Source organism: Anabrus simplex, chromosome X (genome assembly GCF_040414725.1).
Source record: "Anabrus simplex isolate iqAnaSimp1 chromosome X, ASM4041472v1, whole genome shotgun sequence".
Classification (NCBI taxonomy): domain Eukaryota; kingdom Metazoa; phylum Arthropoda; class Insecta; order Orthoptera; family Tettigoniidae; genus Anabrus; species Anabrus simplex.
In genome coordinates this window covers 218,464,478-218,480,977 of record NC_090279.1, presented here as the reverse complement: position 1 = coordinate 218,480,977, position 16,500 = coordinate 218,464,478, and the positions used below count along the sequence as shown (strand labels likewise).

At 39.4% G+C, this 16,500-nt stretch overlaps 1 protein-coding gene across 1 annotated transcript in view; it reads right to left on the bottom strand.

Annotated features, from left to right (window-relative positions):
• Mdh2 (malate dehydrogenase 2) overlaps positions 1 to 16,500 on the bottom strand; it is a 46,769-nt gene that overhangs the window by 10,230 nt on the left and 20,039 nt on the right. The window contains exons 3-6 of the mRNA XM_067159048.2: positions 16,023 to 16,190; positions 9,853 to 9,978; positions 8,193 to 8,330; positions 2,054 to 2,245 (exon numbers count right to left, since the gene is read on the bottom strand). Coding sequence (XP_067015149.2) covers positions 2,054 to 2,245; positions 8,193 to 8,330; positions 9,853 to 9,978; positions 16,023 to 16,190 — 624 coding nt within the window. The remainder of the gene's footprint in view (positions 1 to 2,053; positions 2,246 to 8,192; positions 8,331 to 9,852; positions 9,979 to 16,022; positions 16,191 to 16,500) is intronic.

Sequence of the window (16,500 nt, the reverse complement as noted above, 5' to 3'; positions counted from 1 at the left end):
TTTAATAAATCCCCTGGTTTAAACCATTTCTTCTTTTATTGCTAATAGATGTAGTCTTGCCCTTGTTACCTAATTACAAGGGGGGGGGGGGGGGTTCAGCTCAGGGTTATGTACATGCCTTGCCCAGTCGACACGATCCGGGCCTCAAATATTGTTCCCCATGAATATTTAACACCGATATTGCTTGGATCACTGATTTATGTAGTGACAGATGGGGTGGGTGTGGCTCAAACCAGAGGGAAAAAATTGTGTACATTACTGCCAAATGAGATTCAACATGTTTGTAGCTTCGACAGTCTTCTGTGGCACTTAAGAGAAAGTACAAAGTGGACATTCGCCTTGTCAAGAAGCAGAGGCAGTACTAGGATGCTGATATGTAGCATGATCGAGTTTACTCCCATACTACGGGATGTGAATAATATCCCCTCAATATTTAAGGGCTCCTGGCCACAACTTTGCGGAAACTTTCTAAGATTAAATTCATCAATCTTTGGTTTCAAGACGGCACAATTACTGCAAAAATTCATTAAAATAAAACAACACATTGCTTGTATTTCTACTAGACTACAGCATGCCAATGCACTTATTTTCAGTGGCAAAAAGCCGTATGGACCATAAAGAATATGTAATCAAAGGTCCATTGGCATGAACTGTTCAGTCTGACGGAATTTATTTATTTATTTAATTATTAGATACAGACTATGGAGGGCCATTTTACACTAATAATAATAATAATAATAATAATAATAATAATAATAATAATAATAATAATAATAATAATAAGTTTAAATAAGTATAAAAGATAACAAAGGTATAAACAACAATATTAAGTAACAACAATAATTAACAATTTTAACAGTAACAATGTAACAACGACAACAGTAACTGGCAAGTGTCGGTTTCAGAAATTAGGAAGAAGAAAGGTCAAGGGTTGGTGGGACGGAAGAAAGTGAAAACCTGGAGAGGACTTCAAAGGAATCTTTTAATTTTTTGTTTGAAGGATGAGAAAGGTGTGAATATGTCGATATCGGGTAGTGAATTACCAAGTGTAGGGAGACGGTGGAAGATTGAGCGTTGTTGTAAGGTTAGGCGCGGATGGGACACATGATGGGTGCGCCGGTTGCGTGTAGGGCGGGGAGGAAAGTGTATAGGGAAGTACGCTGGAAGAGAATTACATTTGGTGTAGCCATTGATTATTTTGTGAAGGTAACATAGATCAGAGAACTGCAAACGGCTTCTCAGGTCAAGTATACCCAGGCAGTTCATAATGTCAGATTTAGTTTTGTTCTTAAAAACAGGATTGCGAGTCTTAACAATGAAAGTGAAAAAGTTAAAAATACTATTTAGTTGAGATATGTTTGTGATAGCAGATGAGGACCAAATAGGGGAACAAAAGTCAATAATGGGGACAACATACGAGACAAAGTATAATTTTAAGGCGTTAATATTATTAATTTCAGCAAACCTGTAAAGAATGCCTAGAGTACGCATAGCACGGGATTTTATGGAGTGAATGAGAGCAGAGAAGGTTAGTTTACAGTCTATTATAACACCTAGGTCTCTTACCTGAGAAGCCGATTGCAATGTATTTCCGTGGATGGTATATGCAGTGTTCGTTCCTTGCTTTAGCAATGAAAAGGAGATTGTATTGCACTTCTTAAAATTGGGAGAAAGATTCCATTTCTTAAACCAGTCACCACACGAATTGAGAACAGTCTGTAATTCGTCACAGTCATCAGGCGTAGACACTTCTCTTACGATTTTCAGGTCGTCGGCGTACAAGAGGAGGGAACACTGACTATTTCGGGTGCAAAAAATTATGTCATCGATATAGAGAACAAAGAGTAGGGGTCCCAGAATACTGCCCTGAGATACTCCTGATAACACAGATAACCATGATGAGGCAGATTCAGGGAGTACCACTCTTTGTTTTCTGCCGGAGAGGAAACTTGTTATCAATGACAAGATGGGGCCATGGATATTAAATCTGGTAGCGAGCTGTGGTACAGGGTTTTGGGCACAAAAAATGTCAGAAGGTTTGATAACTACTTACCCCAAGCAGCAATGGTGTTGAGAAGTACTTGGCCTCGGTGATGTTAGACCTCACAAACGCGCACTCGATAACGTTCTGTTCTCCTTTAAGAGCTCGGCAGAGGCTAAACGTGAACTTTGCTCCGGCGTGCGCCATCGACAGAGTGGCAGAGCCAGCACCAGCCTTGGCTTTTACCACCTCCGTACCGGCTTCCTACAGGACAGATCAGAAACTCCGATATTCATCAAACATGAACCAACACCAACAATATTAACTAAATAGAAAGTACTCAACAGTGAAATTACCAGAGTTTCATCTGAATATAGCAACAGAAATGGAAAGACATGAAAGGCACAGGGACCTGAACATGTCCTGTATTTTATAACCTCTGGGGCTGGGTCAGGAGAAATTTTCAGATTACAAATTATTCCACACGTCCGAAACGAAAATGCCTATTTTGAAACACATCAGCAAGTAAACATAAATCACTCAAATATGGAAGATATCTGAAAATAAGTCTAGTGCTTCATTTATTGCGTGGGAATGTAAGTTTCCGTAGCTAATAATGGCATGTTATTGGAAGAACATGCCCGGTTTGTGGAACGGTGAGATATCTGTGCGATAGCTATTGATTGGTTAAAGTTGTCAACTCGATAAATCTTCGCTGCGCTGCAGAGCGTAATAGCTAACTTATCGAACTGTTAACTAATGGCTCGATCAAGTACACACACTGCACTGCTTTGTTTTCGAGTATTAGATGTGTTCCTTGGACTGACAGGCTCATGAGCAGAAGTAATGTATGAGCTTTCCATGCAGCGAGATATTGGTATTCGACTAGTTGTTGGAGGCATGGGTGTCAGTTCCACAGTGTTTGAGGACAATCACAAGAATTGGACATAGTCTGACGATTTCTATCGAAATATGCACAGCAGCAGCAAGTCACGCACAATCCAGTTTGCAATGAGCCTTGTAAATATACCATATCTTTTCCCTGTTATTCCAAAATATGAACACTGTTTGACCACAGTATAACAAATATCAGGTAATTAGCACATACAACCTGTTAGTTCCTTGTAATGTCATATCGTCAATTAAAAACTATACCACGATAAAAGTATATGCTCACTGCCAATGCAAGTAGGGCTACTACAATAAATGTGTATTGTCTGTTACACTGTGTTACTGGTACCTGTGCTTTTATGGACACGAATGCAGTCACAGATACAAATATGACAAGACTCAGTAGTATTAAAGGATATCGTAATTAATATTTGATCAACAGGGTACAACGGAAAATTATTCGACACAGGACACAAACTGTCGCCTACAACTTGAACCCAACGTATGACAGTATATTTGTTTAACATGTATCTGTCTTTGTATTCACTTTCACTATACTTCATTAGAACATTAGGCCGACGATATAATTGTGTTCGTTCTAGAACAGTGACCATTTCTACAATTTCTTTGTCAGAAGATTATGAGAAAACCATAGAAAATTTTAACAAACACAATATTAGCTGCCGATACTGAAGTACAGCGCATGCACCCACCAAGTTAACAAAGAGGCATCTGCTGCTCAGGGCCCTCTAAGTTAGCAGGTGATTTATCGAACCGATAGATTTACCCTACAATGATAAATATAAAGATTGGACTTGCCACCTAATCAATACTGTTATTTATTATAAGGCACTTAAAACATTTTACATTACAGTACCTGTTTTGGCCCTTCAACTGCTGAATATCCTTGATCTTTTGTGATATATGATAGTAGGGAGAGGGTGAAACCCGGTGCCGGTACATAGCCTACTACTGTCGAATAGCACCAAGGGGTCTGATCGTCATCAACAGCGTCGTATGCCCTCACTCCATATGAGCACTGTGGATATGTTTGGAATTTAATCCAGTGATTAGAAATTGTATACCACCACCTCCCCTATCAGCCAACATTCTGATGGTGAATTTTTTTTCCACCTTTTTTTTTTTATTTGGGTCACGAAATTGGGATGCGAGTTGTATTTGCGTCAAATGTTGGCGTTTTTTTTCAAAATATGCCTTCCTAAATTTAGGGTGCGGGATTATTCGGTGGCGGGGATTATTCACGTAAATACGGTAAGTTGTATCAACCTCAAGCAAATTAAATGATTTTAAAATTATTTTATTAGCCCCTTCAAAACACACAACTCACACCTGTTTTATTGTAGAAGTTAAAGCATATTAAAAACATCAAGACATGTGATACTTTATTATTAAAATTTTTGAAAACAGACTTCCTACTGATGCAAATTTTATAAAAACATACTCCCATTTAAATTAGAAATAAGAAGTTTTTAAAACTTAAAATAAGAGCATTTAACATTATAAAACAGTATACTTGTGATCATTGGAATTATCAATACGGGACATGAAGCCAACAGATTATGAGATGTAACTTACGTTCATGCAATGCCAAAACATGTTAAGCATTCAATACCACTATAGGTTCAATATCTCACGTTTCAGAAACCGGGCAATAGAGTATTAAAAAGGTATGTATTGCTTTCAAGGTATAATAATTTCTTTAAAAATACCCATTTAAAACAATGCAAACAATTTTTTAAGCATCTGTAAGAACAATATACGAGAGTGCATCATGCAATGTTATATGCTGCAGTTTTGAATCTGTATAAGTGTGTTTCTTCAGCCGATTCTTAATTGTCGTCCTTCCCGGAAATGCCATTTGGTCATCTTGCTCCTGTGTCTCAAAAGGCACGCTAATCAATTAAATGCAAGCAAATGAATGTGTGATTATTTACTTTTTGTGATTTCACAAATATTAGATTTCAAAATGATCATCATCATATCCCCTTCTCCAGCTCGTGCCGGGTCGGGGTATTTATGGCACTTCATCTTCCTCTTTCTTCCGAGGTTGATTTACTAGTACCATATCATATATAAGCTATTATTACGATGGGGTTCCCATTCCCACTGCCAGGTGTTAGTTCAAGGTTACTACATATAACTAATAATACAGCATACAGTATTTTATTTGAATAATTTACTTAAATACAAAATTTAAACAAGTTATTCACTCACAGTTTTGAAAATAAAGCACTGTGTTAAATTATTTGTTCTGTGTAAAAAATTAATATCTTTTGCATAAAATAAAATCTGGAATACCGAAAATCCAAACTAAAGGTGACCGAACAAACAGCGTTCTACTACGACCGAGGTCTTTACTCGTGCCTCAGATACTACATCAAATTTGTAATCATTGCCATCATTTGGCAACATCAACTCATCACTGGCACGAAACTTAAGACCTCAATTTCACTGTGCAAGTGCAAGCTTAAATACGCTGCCTGACCTAGGATTTGAAACACCTCTAATTTAAATAAAACTCGCACATTGTAAAGTCAAGTCAAAATAGTATTGGAACATGAACACTGCTGAAAATGGCTTGAAATATCATGAAAACAATGTAATTGAACACTAAGCTTTATTACTAATGTTTGTTAATCTCTTCTCCCTTGACAGTTCAAAAATACAGCAAGTTAATCGAAATGTTTGTGGTCAAGCAATGTCATTTACAGTGCACATAAAAGCAAAGTAAGGTTGAAATATACTTTTGGCTTATTAGGTCATGTCTAATACTTATTGTACATGCTACAGAGATGCTAATAACACAAGAAAAATGACCAACCAGATGGACACTTGTGGTAGGGAAGTGTGTTAATAACACCTGGAACCAGGAGGATCGGTACTATCAACACCAAGCGCCGGAGTTAAAACCTGTTCCATAAAAACAACATGCAGTCACTGCAATAAGTGGGCATAGTGAAACAAGAATGTTATCAGAGGTGACAATTCAAAGTGAGGACTGGCTCTTTGTTCAAATAGGCTCTTTTAAGTTGCTCATGATATACATTATTATTATTATTATTATTATTATTATTATTATTATTATTATTTGGAACATTTGTATGTTTTTATGTGACCAGGCTGCTCCTATGGACAGGGGTGGTATGGTATCCCCTGCGTGTCATATCAGGTGACTAAGAGGTACACAACAGGCTCCTCTCTTTCATCTTTCCTATCCCAACTACCTCGGTCAACTCTTCTTGCGAGTCCTAGCAAATCTTTCATTTTCACACCCTTTGCGGTGGTCCTTTCCTTTGTTTTACAGAAATCTTCCTTTCTCTGTTCTGACCGACATTAGGAGAGAAAGGTCATCTTTTAAAAACAGCGCCTCTTCCCAGGGTTGCTAGCACAGAAAGTTGCTGTTGTGAAAATCAGCCTGTCGATCACAGACCACCGCGAACTTTAAGCGATATCGCTATGTAAGTCCAACGCCTCAGCTAAATGCCACAACAATAAATTTAGCGCAATGACGTAACTTCTCCCCACGAGCATCTTGTGCTCTGAGCGCTCCATACACTCCAGAGTGCCATAACAAGTAAACAGAACAACCTAAAAGATTTGACACTTTCGCTAGCAAATACTCGTTACAGTGAACAAACACAGCTTGGGAACAAGTGACTGAACAATGAAAATTTGCAACATTTTCTTTTTGGTGTCTATAATGGGAATCATTCAACATTCACCTATCACTCTGAAGAGAGTTCTGCAGAACAAACATAATGGTGAAAGAATCTCCAAGATATCTCCATCCAGTAAAAAGTTGTGTAATGATGAATTTAGCACAATATAAAAACCGTGTTTGGCACCATCACTAAAATTGCTAACAGTCTAGGTAAAACCAAAGAGAAACTCTCCCTACTTTTACATCCTGGGGTGTACAAAATTCCCTGTACTTGCAGCAAGGTATACTTTGGCCAAACATCCCGGTCTACTGGTACTCTTATCAAGGAACACGAACTAAATATCCGTCTCAACCAGCCAGACAAGTCAGCAATAGCCCTCTCGACGTGTCATGATGTCTTGTTCCAAGATGTTCGAGGTCTTACCCACACTGGACACTACAGATCCAGGATTATACGGAAAGTTGTGGAAATCTTGATTTATAAATTTCATTTTTTCCGTATTGATAGTTACCAATTATCATAAAAGGAGTGAAAGGACAGGGAAGAGAACTACTTACGTAAATTCTTAATGGCTGGCGACCACGTATTACTTAATTGATAGCCAATGTCCCTGTTGAAATTGTTTTTTATGAGGCATAAGGTGAAACGCAAATAAGATTCTAATGTAGCTGAGGATGACCTTGTTAAGAGGTCGAAACCGGTCCTAGATATGTGATAATCTGCATTACATGTAAATAAAAAGTATTGATCAGGTGGAACTTTCTTTTCCTTTTATGATAAGTTGTGGAAATACGTAGAAATCCTAACAATTTCAACAGGGACGTTGGCTATCAATTAAGTAACACGTGGTTGCCAGCTATTAAGGTTTTCCAAATTCGTACGTTCATCACCAGATGTTTCATTCCAGGCTTGTGTTTTGTGTACACCTGTTATACCCCCTGATAATGCCGTCAGCTTCTGCACCACATACGGTGAGCCACCTGGTGACGAATGAACGTACCACTTACAGTTCTATCACTAACGTCTAAATTCTAATTTTCATTCTTGGAGAAGTCTTCCTCGTGAACAGTCGAGACTTTCTCCTGAAGACGCCGAGCGAAGTTCTCTGCGAATCAAAGAATTTTACCTTATTTTCTTCACATGGCATAAGCCCAAAAACCTTACATCATGTCTAGTTGCCATTGTGTCATCTTATTCAACACCATGAGAAAGAGAGAGTCGCTGCGGTACGACCACAGCATCTAACACGCAAAGGGGATGCAGAAGATGGAAAAAAGTTTATTTTATGTAGAATATTTGCTCAGAACGCCTGTAGAGATTTCAGACGAATTAAAAACACTGCGGTCAGAATGAATGAAGAAGTACTGGGCACACAACAAGAATGAAACCTTACAACCTTCAAAGAAAAAGTGCACATGAAAGACTCAAGTGGTCCATTGTGACCAATAAACTTGCCTTCTTTAAAGACAAAACATCTGGTGAAGCCTGTCGTTATCTTTCCATACTACGACTGAGAAAAGAATCACCTGAACCCATACTCTATTGAAAACCTGGTAATTTCACAACTGAAGAAGCCTCTCAATATGTCCCCAATCGAGGAAATTTAATTATGGCTTGCTATAGTTCCATCTCCTCACCTGAATCCTCTCCGTGAGCGCCTTCAGCGCAGCCTTCTCGAAGGTTACAGCTGGCTTGCACTGGGAAATCAAAGGAATGATGGTGACTCCTGAATGCCCTCCAACCACAGGACAGTTCACAGTGGTAGGGTCAATACCCTGAAATACAGTGAAAGTAACTTTAGCTTTGGTGCATTTATTTAGTTTAAGGCATTACACAAGGAAGAAAACTACCAGAACAACAATACATACTAAATAATAAAATACACATTAATGGAAGGACACAAAATAATGTTACAGTCTAGAATCGACGCTGTTGCGCTGATAAAGCCTCTCAGATTACACTCCTCAATGTGCCGAATCGCAGGCTGGTTACTCCATCTACGTCATGTTTGGATGCGACTGAGATTTTTCCAATTTTCCGAAGTTCAAAGCCCTTTGGGGTTCCGTAGATACGATAAGATCACACACTTGAAGTTATTATTAATAAGCTGTTGGACTAATTGTAGGGGCGTATTTCTGGAACGAAGTCGGTATAATGCCAAATAACATCACGAATTAGAAGTTTGGGATTGTTCATTTTCTTAAATATTCCTTTAGAATCTCTGGATGCATAAGAACTATTGCACTATATTGACTCTCAACACTTAGCCATTTGCATTAAGAAAACAAGAAGCACTGCTGAAGCTTTGGTGCAAATGCATAAAATTAGTAAGAGATGGCGTTGTTGCAACTCTTGTCCGTTCTACTGAACTCAAAAGAGAAACGTTACTAATAGGAAAAACAAGTGAAACTACGACCATTGACATGCATTTTCATTATCAAATACGGCAGTATTCCTTATGACAACTCATAACAGAAATCTACTCACTAATGCAGATTGTTGTTATATCTGATTTTCCGTAAAAGTCAGCCGCGTGTGAGGAGCACGTAAAAATCACCATGCAACAGCAATCAGTTTATTCAAAACTCTTGTATAATTTTGATACTCTGTGACTCTGCATGATCTGTTAAATTCTTAAAAACCATATAAGCATTTTCCAACTTGAAACAGAGGACAAATTGGAGCCAACATCAATTTGTAGAACGAGAAGCAAGGGCTTATAATAATTTATCAAGGGAAACACTCTATAAATTTCCAAGTTCTTTGAAAACATTTTAAAGAAAAGGCTAGGTAAACAACTGATAAGAGAATCTGGGCGACAACACCAAATCCAGATCACAGACGATCGATTAACTGAAAACCTATTTCAAGCACCCCCTCTATGAAGTTATATGCGAATATCTTTTCTGAAATTTAACCAGAGGGGAGAATATATAAAATAACATTAAAATTACGTCATCGTTTACTTCAGCCTACATTTTGAAGGAATTAACAACTGCTGTCAGCCATGTTTAGGCACTTATTGCAAAAACGGGGTAATTTCTACCCTACAACCTCATACCTCAGTTGGTAGTGCATGTTTACATAATCATTCCATCATATGGCAACATCTTGCATCACTGGTATGAGGCTTTTCAATCAAGTGATAACCATCACAAGATATATTAATATGTTTTCAAAACTGGGTCCTCGACTCTCAGGAAAGCAAGAAATTATGACCTGGAGCAAAGAACTCAACCCGCGCCCCTACTATACTAACTCCCAAGCTGTTTTCATTTATTTTGTTTTTTTACCCACCTTGCCGTGGCCGATGAATGCATTGGCACGCACGACGTCGAGAGTTGTAACTCCAAATACTCTGTTTGGATCGTAGACTCCGGCCTTCTGCAGCACCTCGGATGCAATGGGAACTGTGCTATTTACCTAGAACATAGATTTCAGGTAATAAAGTTTCTATATATCAGCATCCGTACATATACCACATGGATATGGAAAGGCAAGCAATAAGTACATAAAGATGATCAATATTATAGTATATACAGATAAGGCAAGACTTAATTTATTACTGCTTATTACCTACAGTTCTACCAGGCTGATATGAACTATTTCTTTGTCGTTCAAAAGCTCTCTCAGAATGAATTTCAAAAAAGTAATCTGAAAAAAGACAGGTTTCTTGGGAAAACTTACCAGAAAATCAGGTAAACCTACAACTCCCTTATCATTAAAGACATCAAGTTGGGGTCTTTTATATTCAATCCCCTGACCAAAACTTAAATTCTGTAAACTTTACCACATACATGTTAAACTAAAATAAACAGCTTGAACGGCGATCCATTCCTCTTTCTTGCACATTTTCAGTTGAACTGCTAGGAACTGTTGTATGTTATCATAGAGTCTGGCTCCATGGCTAAATCGTTAGCGCGCTGGCCTTTGCTCACAGGGGTCCCGCATTCGATTCCCGGTAGGGTCAGGAATTTTAGCCATCGTTGGTTAATTTTGCTGGCATGGGGCCTGGGGGTATGTCCCATCTTCATCATCATTTCATCCTCATCTTGACTCGCAGGTCCGTCTACAGACGTCAAATCAAAAGACCTGCATCAGGCAAGCTGAACATGTCCTTGGACACCACTTGCACACAATGAATGGTTAAGTTGTCACTGGAAAGTCATTTCTGCAGTTTGAGAATCAAAGAACAAAGTGACAGTACTCACGATCTGTCTTCTCACAGTTTTTAAACACTCTGCAAGGAAACCTTGCATTCTATTAAGTGAATTATTTTTATTCCTGAAGCTTGTCTTTGATATAATATAATGCTATCCGGCTCCATGGCTAAATGGTTAACGTGCTGGCCTTTGGTCACGGGTGCCAGGTTCGATTCCCGGCAGGGTCGGGAATTTTAACCATAATCGGTAAATTCCGCTGGCACGGCGGGTGTATGCGTCAAATCGAAAGACCTCGGTGAGCCAAACTTGTCCTTGGACACGCCCGGCACAAAGCCATATAACATTTCGTTTCAACATAATGCTTAAAGATTGGATGAAAGCAACCTAATTTCCACTTGGTATGAGAGATCTTGTTAGCCCACCCGGTGAAGGTTAGCCAGTTCGAGGCCTATGATCACCACCAGAATGTTGGCCAGCAGGGTATGGGAGGTGGTGGTATTAATATCTAATCATTAGATTGTGCGCCAAAAGCTCTGATTCAATTCAAACCTCTTTGCAGTGCTCGTATGGAGTGAAGGCATATGACTCTTGAAGGCTATTCGTCCATCGGATGGAGACATTAAGCCTTCGGCAGACTCCTTGGTGGTATTCGACAGGAGTAACCTACGTGCCAGCATCGGGTTTCACCCTCTCACTTTGTACTATCATCGTCTCTAACTCCTGTGATAGAGATGGAGATGACGTCCGGAAGGGCATCCGTTCGTAAAAATCATTATAAAGACTCGTCTCGCTTCACACCTGGCCCTGTAGGCCAGAGAAATGGGACAAGGATTGGACACAACAGATAAAAAATCCTCTTGAATTCTCACTAGCCACTAGCCTAAGAAAAGACTTTTGGTGAGAAAACTACTAAACTGGCATCACTACAGCAAAAAGATAGGACAGCCTCAATTAAAATTATTAATAGAGGGGAAAATGCCTCTTTTATTTGGGTGTTTGTATCGAAGTGTAAAATAGAGACAGACAGGTTTCCTTATGTTTGGGAACGGTAGCGACCATCTTTTATTTGACCTTTTTCGCCTCGTTTTGAGTTGTTGTGGATATTTTCTGCTGTTATTTTTTGCACCCATAACTCTAAGAATTTAAAGGGTTCATTACATATTAAAATTAATCAATGGGAAAAAAAAAAATCGGAGTGGAACTAACAGGCTGAATGTTAGTTCCACTCCGATACATCTACTACCAACTTGGCACCTGAGGTTCCGACTTGGATCAGGATCTTTCCAAATCATTTATGTATTCACAACTTACAACACAAGATCTTCAAGTACCACCTTAGCAAGAACCTCAATTACTATTCCTCAAAATATTGTAAACCATTCCAGAATACAAATCGACATATTGAACTGTTCAATGGATCTAACTATCAACATCAGTACATAGTGAAAAAATTAACTCATCTATTTCTGCTTGCATTGAACATTAATATAATTCTTCCATTCTTAAGTCCAAGTTGAAGCTCCAATCAAATTTTATTGTACATATTTTATGTGGAACACCATTCGACTAAATGTTTGTTTACCTTTTTAATGTGTCAAACATGGCTACATAACTTCAATCAATTGACTGGTCAAAAAGTTAAAATATTACAGATTTAAGCCTACAATCAAATTTCACTATAGGCCCTAATTATATATTACAAGAACAAAATTTCTTTTAACAAATTAACCTTTTAATTAGAAATATTAAGGTGTACACCTCATAGAATAATGACCATTCCCATTTTACTTACCTTTAATTTGTGTATATATATATATATATATATATATACACACATACTATTTTAATCATATAATGTATATTTTTAATCCACCATTGTAATCACACCATAAGAATCATGATCTATACTTGTCTTTGTTTAATTATTCTCGGCTGATGATGACAGGGAATCTGTCGAAACCGGTACCGAATGTACAAAAGTTGTGATGTTTTAACTGTAATGTAAAACTTTCACACAATATATAGTATTGAGAAGGTGGAACTTATTGTCCTTCCTTTGATGTACAGCCCCATTTGCCTGGTGTGAAAATGGGAAACCACGGAAAACTATCTTGAGGGTTGCCAACAGTGGGGTTCGAACCCACTATCTCCCGAATACTGGACACTGGCCGCACTTAAGCGACTGCAGCTATCAAACTCGGTAAGTGTAACATTAGCTACCACAGATACTAAACGAAGTCTTTAAGGTATGTGCAGTGTTCTCCCCAGAAATTTTCGTTAGCTGGGTGGCAGGAATGAGTAGCCGGGTGGGGAATACTACATAAAAATTAAATATGATAAAATTTCAACTTATTCACCTCAGGTCATTAACAATAATATTAGACAGGTAAACATTAACAGCAAAAATGAACTATTTTAGTGTCATCATGAAGAAGACGTAACGGAGTAGTTTGAACCTAATATTCTACTGCTCGTTCATAATCACTCTGTTGCTGTGGAGAGCTAGATGGGTTTGTTACGTCCCGCGGAATCGAGTGCTCGCATTCGATTCCACGCCAATCCAGACACTGCTCACGCACAACACTACGTGATAAGCAGTACTCCGATGTAACTTGCGCAATTATGCTGACAATAATGAAGATTTTTCATTTACATAAACAGTTTTACAGTGTTCACATTTTAATTTGGAACACATAACGACAAATATGCGTAGCCTCCGTAGCTCAGGCAGCAGCGCGCCGGCCTCTCACAGCTGGGTTCCATGGTTCAAATCCCAGTCACTCCATGCATTTCATCTGTCAGTCATTAATCATTGCCCCTGAGGAGTGCGACAGGCTTCGGCAGCTGGCACAATTCCTATCTCGCCGCAAGATGGGGCTTCATTCATTCCATCCCTGACCCGGTCACTGAGTGGAAAACAGGTTGTAGGTTTTCAATGACTGAAATATGTATTAATATTACGTAAACCAAGCGCGTTAGGAACATGTAGCTGTGTGCTTGCATTCGGGAAATATTGGGTTCAAACCCCACTGTCGGCAGCACTGAAGATGGTTTTCCACGGTTTCCATTTTCACACCAGGTAAATGCTGGGGCTGTACCTTAATTAAAGCCCCGGCTGCATTCTTCCCACTCCTAGCCCTTTCCTATCCCATCATCGCCATAAGACCTATCTGTGTTGGTGCGACGTAAAGCAACTTGAAATATTATGTAACTAGCAGATATCTAGATTATTGTAGCTGGGCGGTCAGTGAAAACAGCTGGGCGATGTGCCCATTTAAAAAGGTCCTAGGGAGAACACTGTATGTGCAAAATTCTGCTTCCATATCTTGTGGTGAAATGAAATGGTATATGACTTTTAGTGACGGGAGTGTCCGAACACAGGTTCGGCTTGCCAAGTGCAGGTCTTTCGATTTGACTCCCGTAGGCGACCTGCGCGTCGTGATGAGGATGAAATGATGAAGATGATACATACACCTAGCCTCCGTGCCAGCAAAATTAACCGATGATGGTTAAAATTCCCGACTCTGCCGGGAATCGAACCCGGGACCCCTGTGACAAAAAGCCAGCAAGCTAACCATTTAGCCATGGAGCTGGACATATCTTGTGATAATGTGATAATGATACCCTTGCTCCAATCAGTAGGTATCCTGCCATCTTTCCAAACTGCATTGAGCACTCTGTGTAGCCACTGTAAACCCTGGACTCCTGCTGCTTTAATCATGTCCGTGCTCACTTCGACTCCTGGGGATTTCCCTTGCATCATCCTCTTAAGGGCTGCTTCTGTTTCTGCCCACATAATGGGAGGTACCTCTGTGCAGGTTTCAACAGCTGGTTCTTTTGTTCTCTGGTCTGCTTCTGTCCTGTTCAATAGATGATCAAAATGATTCCTCAGAACCTCTGTGATGTTCTCTTCTTTCCTGGCCAGATTTCCATTAGGATCCTCAATTGCTTTGATGGTTTCAACTGAATTCCTTTTGTTTTTGAACACTCTGAACAATAGTTTCATATTGACTCATGCTGTATTCCTTCAGTTTTTGAGTAAATTTCTCCCAGTACTTTATCTTCTCTTCTATTACTCTTTTAACTCTCAATTTCTTGTCCCGGTAAACTTGCTCGAGGTCTCTGATCTTCCCCTCGTCCCTTACCTGTTCTGGCTTGGATTTCTCTCCTTGTCGTTCTTTTTGTGCTATGTTCCTTTCCTTTATTGAGGATCTTACTCTCTCATTCCACCAGGGTGTCCCTTTTTCCCTTACTCTCGCACTTGTCTTCCTGCAATCCTCTATTGCTTCTTTTATCGAGGTGTTTTTAAATCTTGTCCACTCCACCTCACCACTTCTTCCATAGGCAGTTGTCTCTTATACGGTCCTGATAGTCAGTCCTTTTTCCAATCTGTTGTAGTTCCCACACCTTAATCTTAGGTAATTTTTTTTGCTCTGATATAATAGCAAGAACATTATTTTTTTTGGTCAGAGGTCCTTTATAGAGAGATAGGAGCACCCAATAAGATGAACATAACAGTTCAGAGTAGGAAAGAGGAACAATAGAAAGAGACAAGTCAATAACTATCCACAATGTTGCTCTGTGGCATTGTGTGCTCACCAGCCACTAGATGGCACCGTTGTCTACATATGTGGTAAGTTTGAGCATTATCAGATCAGTACAGCTTGCGCTGTTGCGACGTAAAGATGGCCGCGCTACTCTGTTTGCACCGAGGAAGAAGAGCGTTCCGTAATCTGGTTTTTGTGGTCTGAGGGTGTACCAGGAGCACAATACAGGGACAATGTTTTGCCACAGCGAAGTGTTTGCAAGTGGATTGAACAACACAAAAGTGGTCTCACGAGCGCGTGTGTTAGAGCATCCTGCGTACAGTCCTGATCTTGCCACATCGAATTACCATCTGTTTGGTCCACTTAAAAAGGTTCTAAGCGGCCGTCGATTCAACTCCGATCAACAGGGGAAGAAAGCGGTGCATACGTGGCTTGCTGCGCAACCATAAACTCTTTTTTGCTGAGGGTATCAGAAAGCTTGTGAAACGGTGGACCATGTGCATTGAAAAGCAGAGTGACTATGTTGAAAAATGTTATCAATAAAAAGTGGGCACTGGTTTTGTAATAAATTATAAAAGTTGATTGCAGATACTTATTGACTTGCTCCCATACGCAGGACAGCCGTCTCATTAATCCCAGTTCTTCTACCTCCGACTCTCTTGTTTCTGCTTCCCAGATTCATGGACATCGACGCTCCTGACAAATCTTCAGTATTTTGTGTTGCTTTGAAGAGGGTGACAAACTAACGACTACTCACAGGGTTGGAGATGATGCCGATGAGAGCCTTGGGGCAGGCTTCTGCACAGGCTGCGGCAAGATCGCGGACGATGGAGGCATTGGTGTTGAAGAGGTCATCTCGGGTCATGCCGGGCTTCCTCGGAACACCAGCCGGGATGATGACTATGTCGGCACCTTTGAGGGCATCCTGAAAAATCAACATATGTATGTCATAATTTATATCTTTCTTCTCCGTGTTGACGTTTGACTTATATCATTGGAATCAGTCGAGAGATGTTTATACCTTTATACCTTTAATAAATGAAGACTAGTTTCAATTCTCTTGGAATCATCAGTTCAAACAAATACATAAATCAAAAATATATCTGGATTAACACAAAATTTACATAAAATTTGCCTTGAAAATACACTTAAAATGGTTAACATGAGTTGTACGTCTTAAAAACATGTTGAATTTTAAATGACTTCCTTAGAGTCTGTAACAATTGAGCACGTAT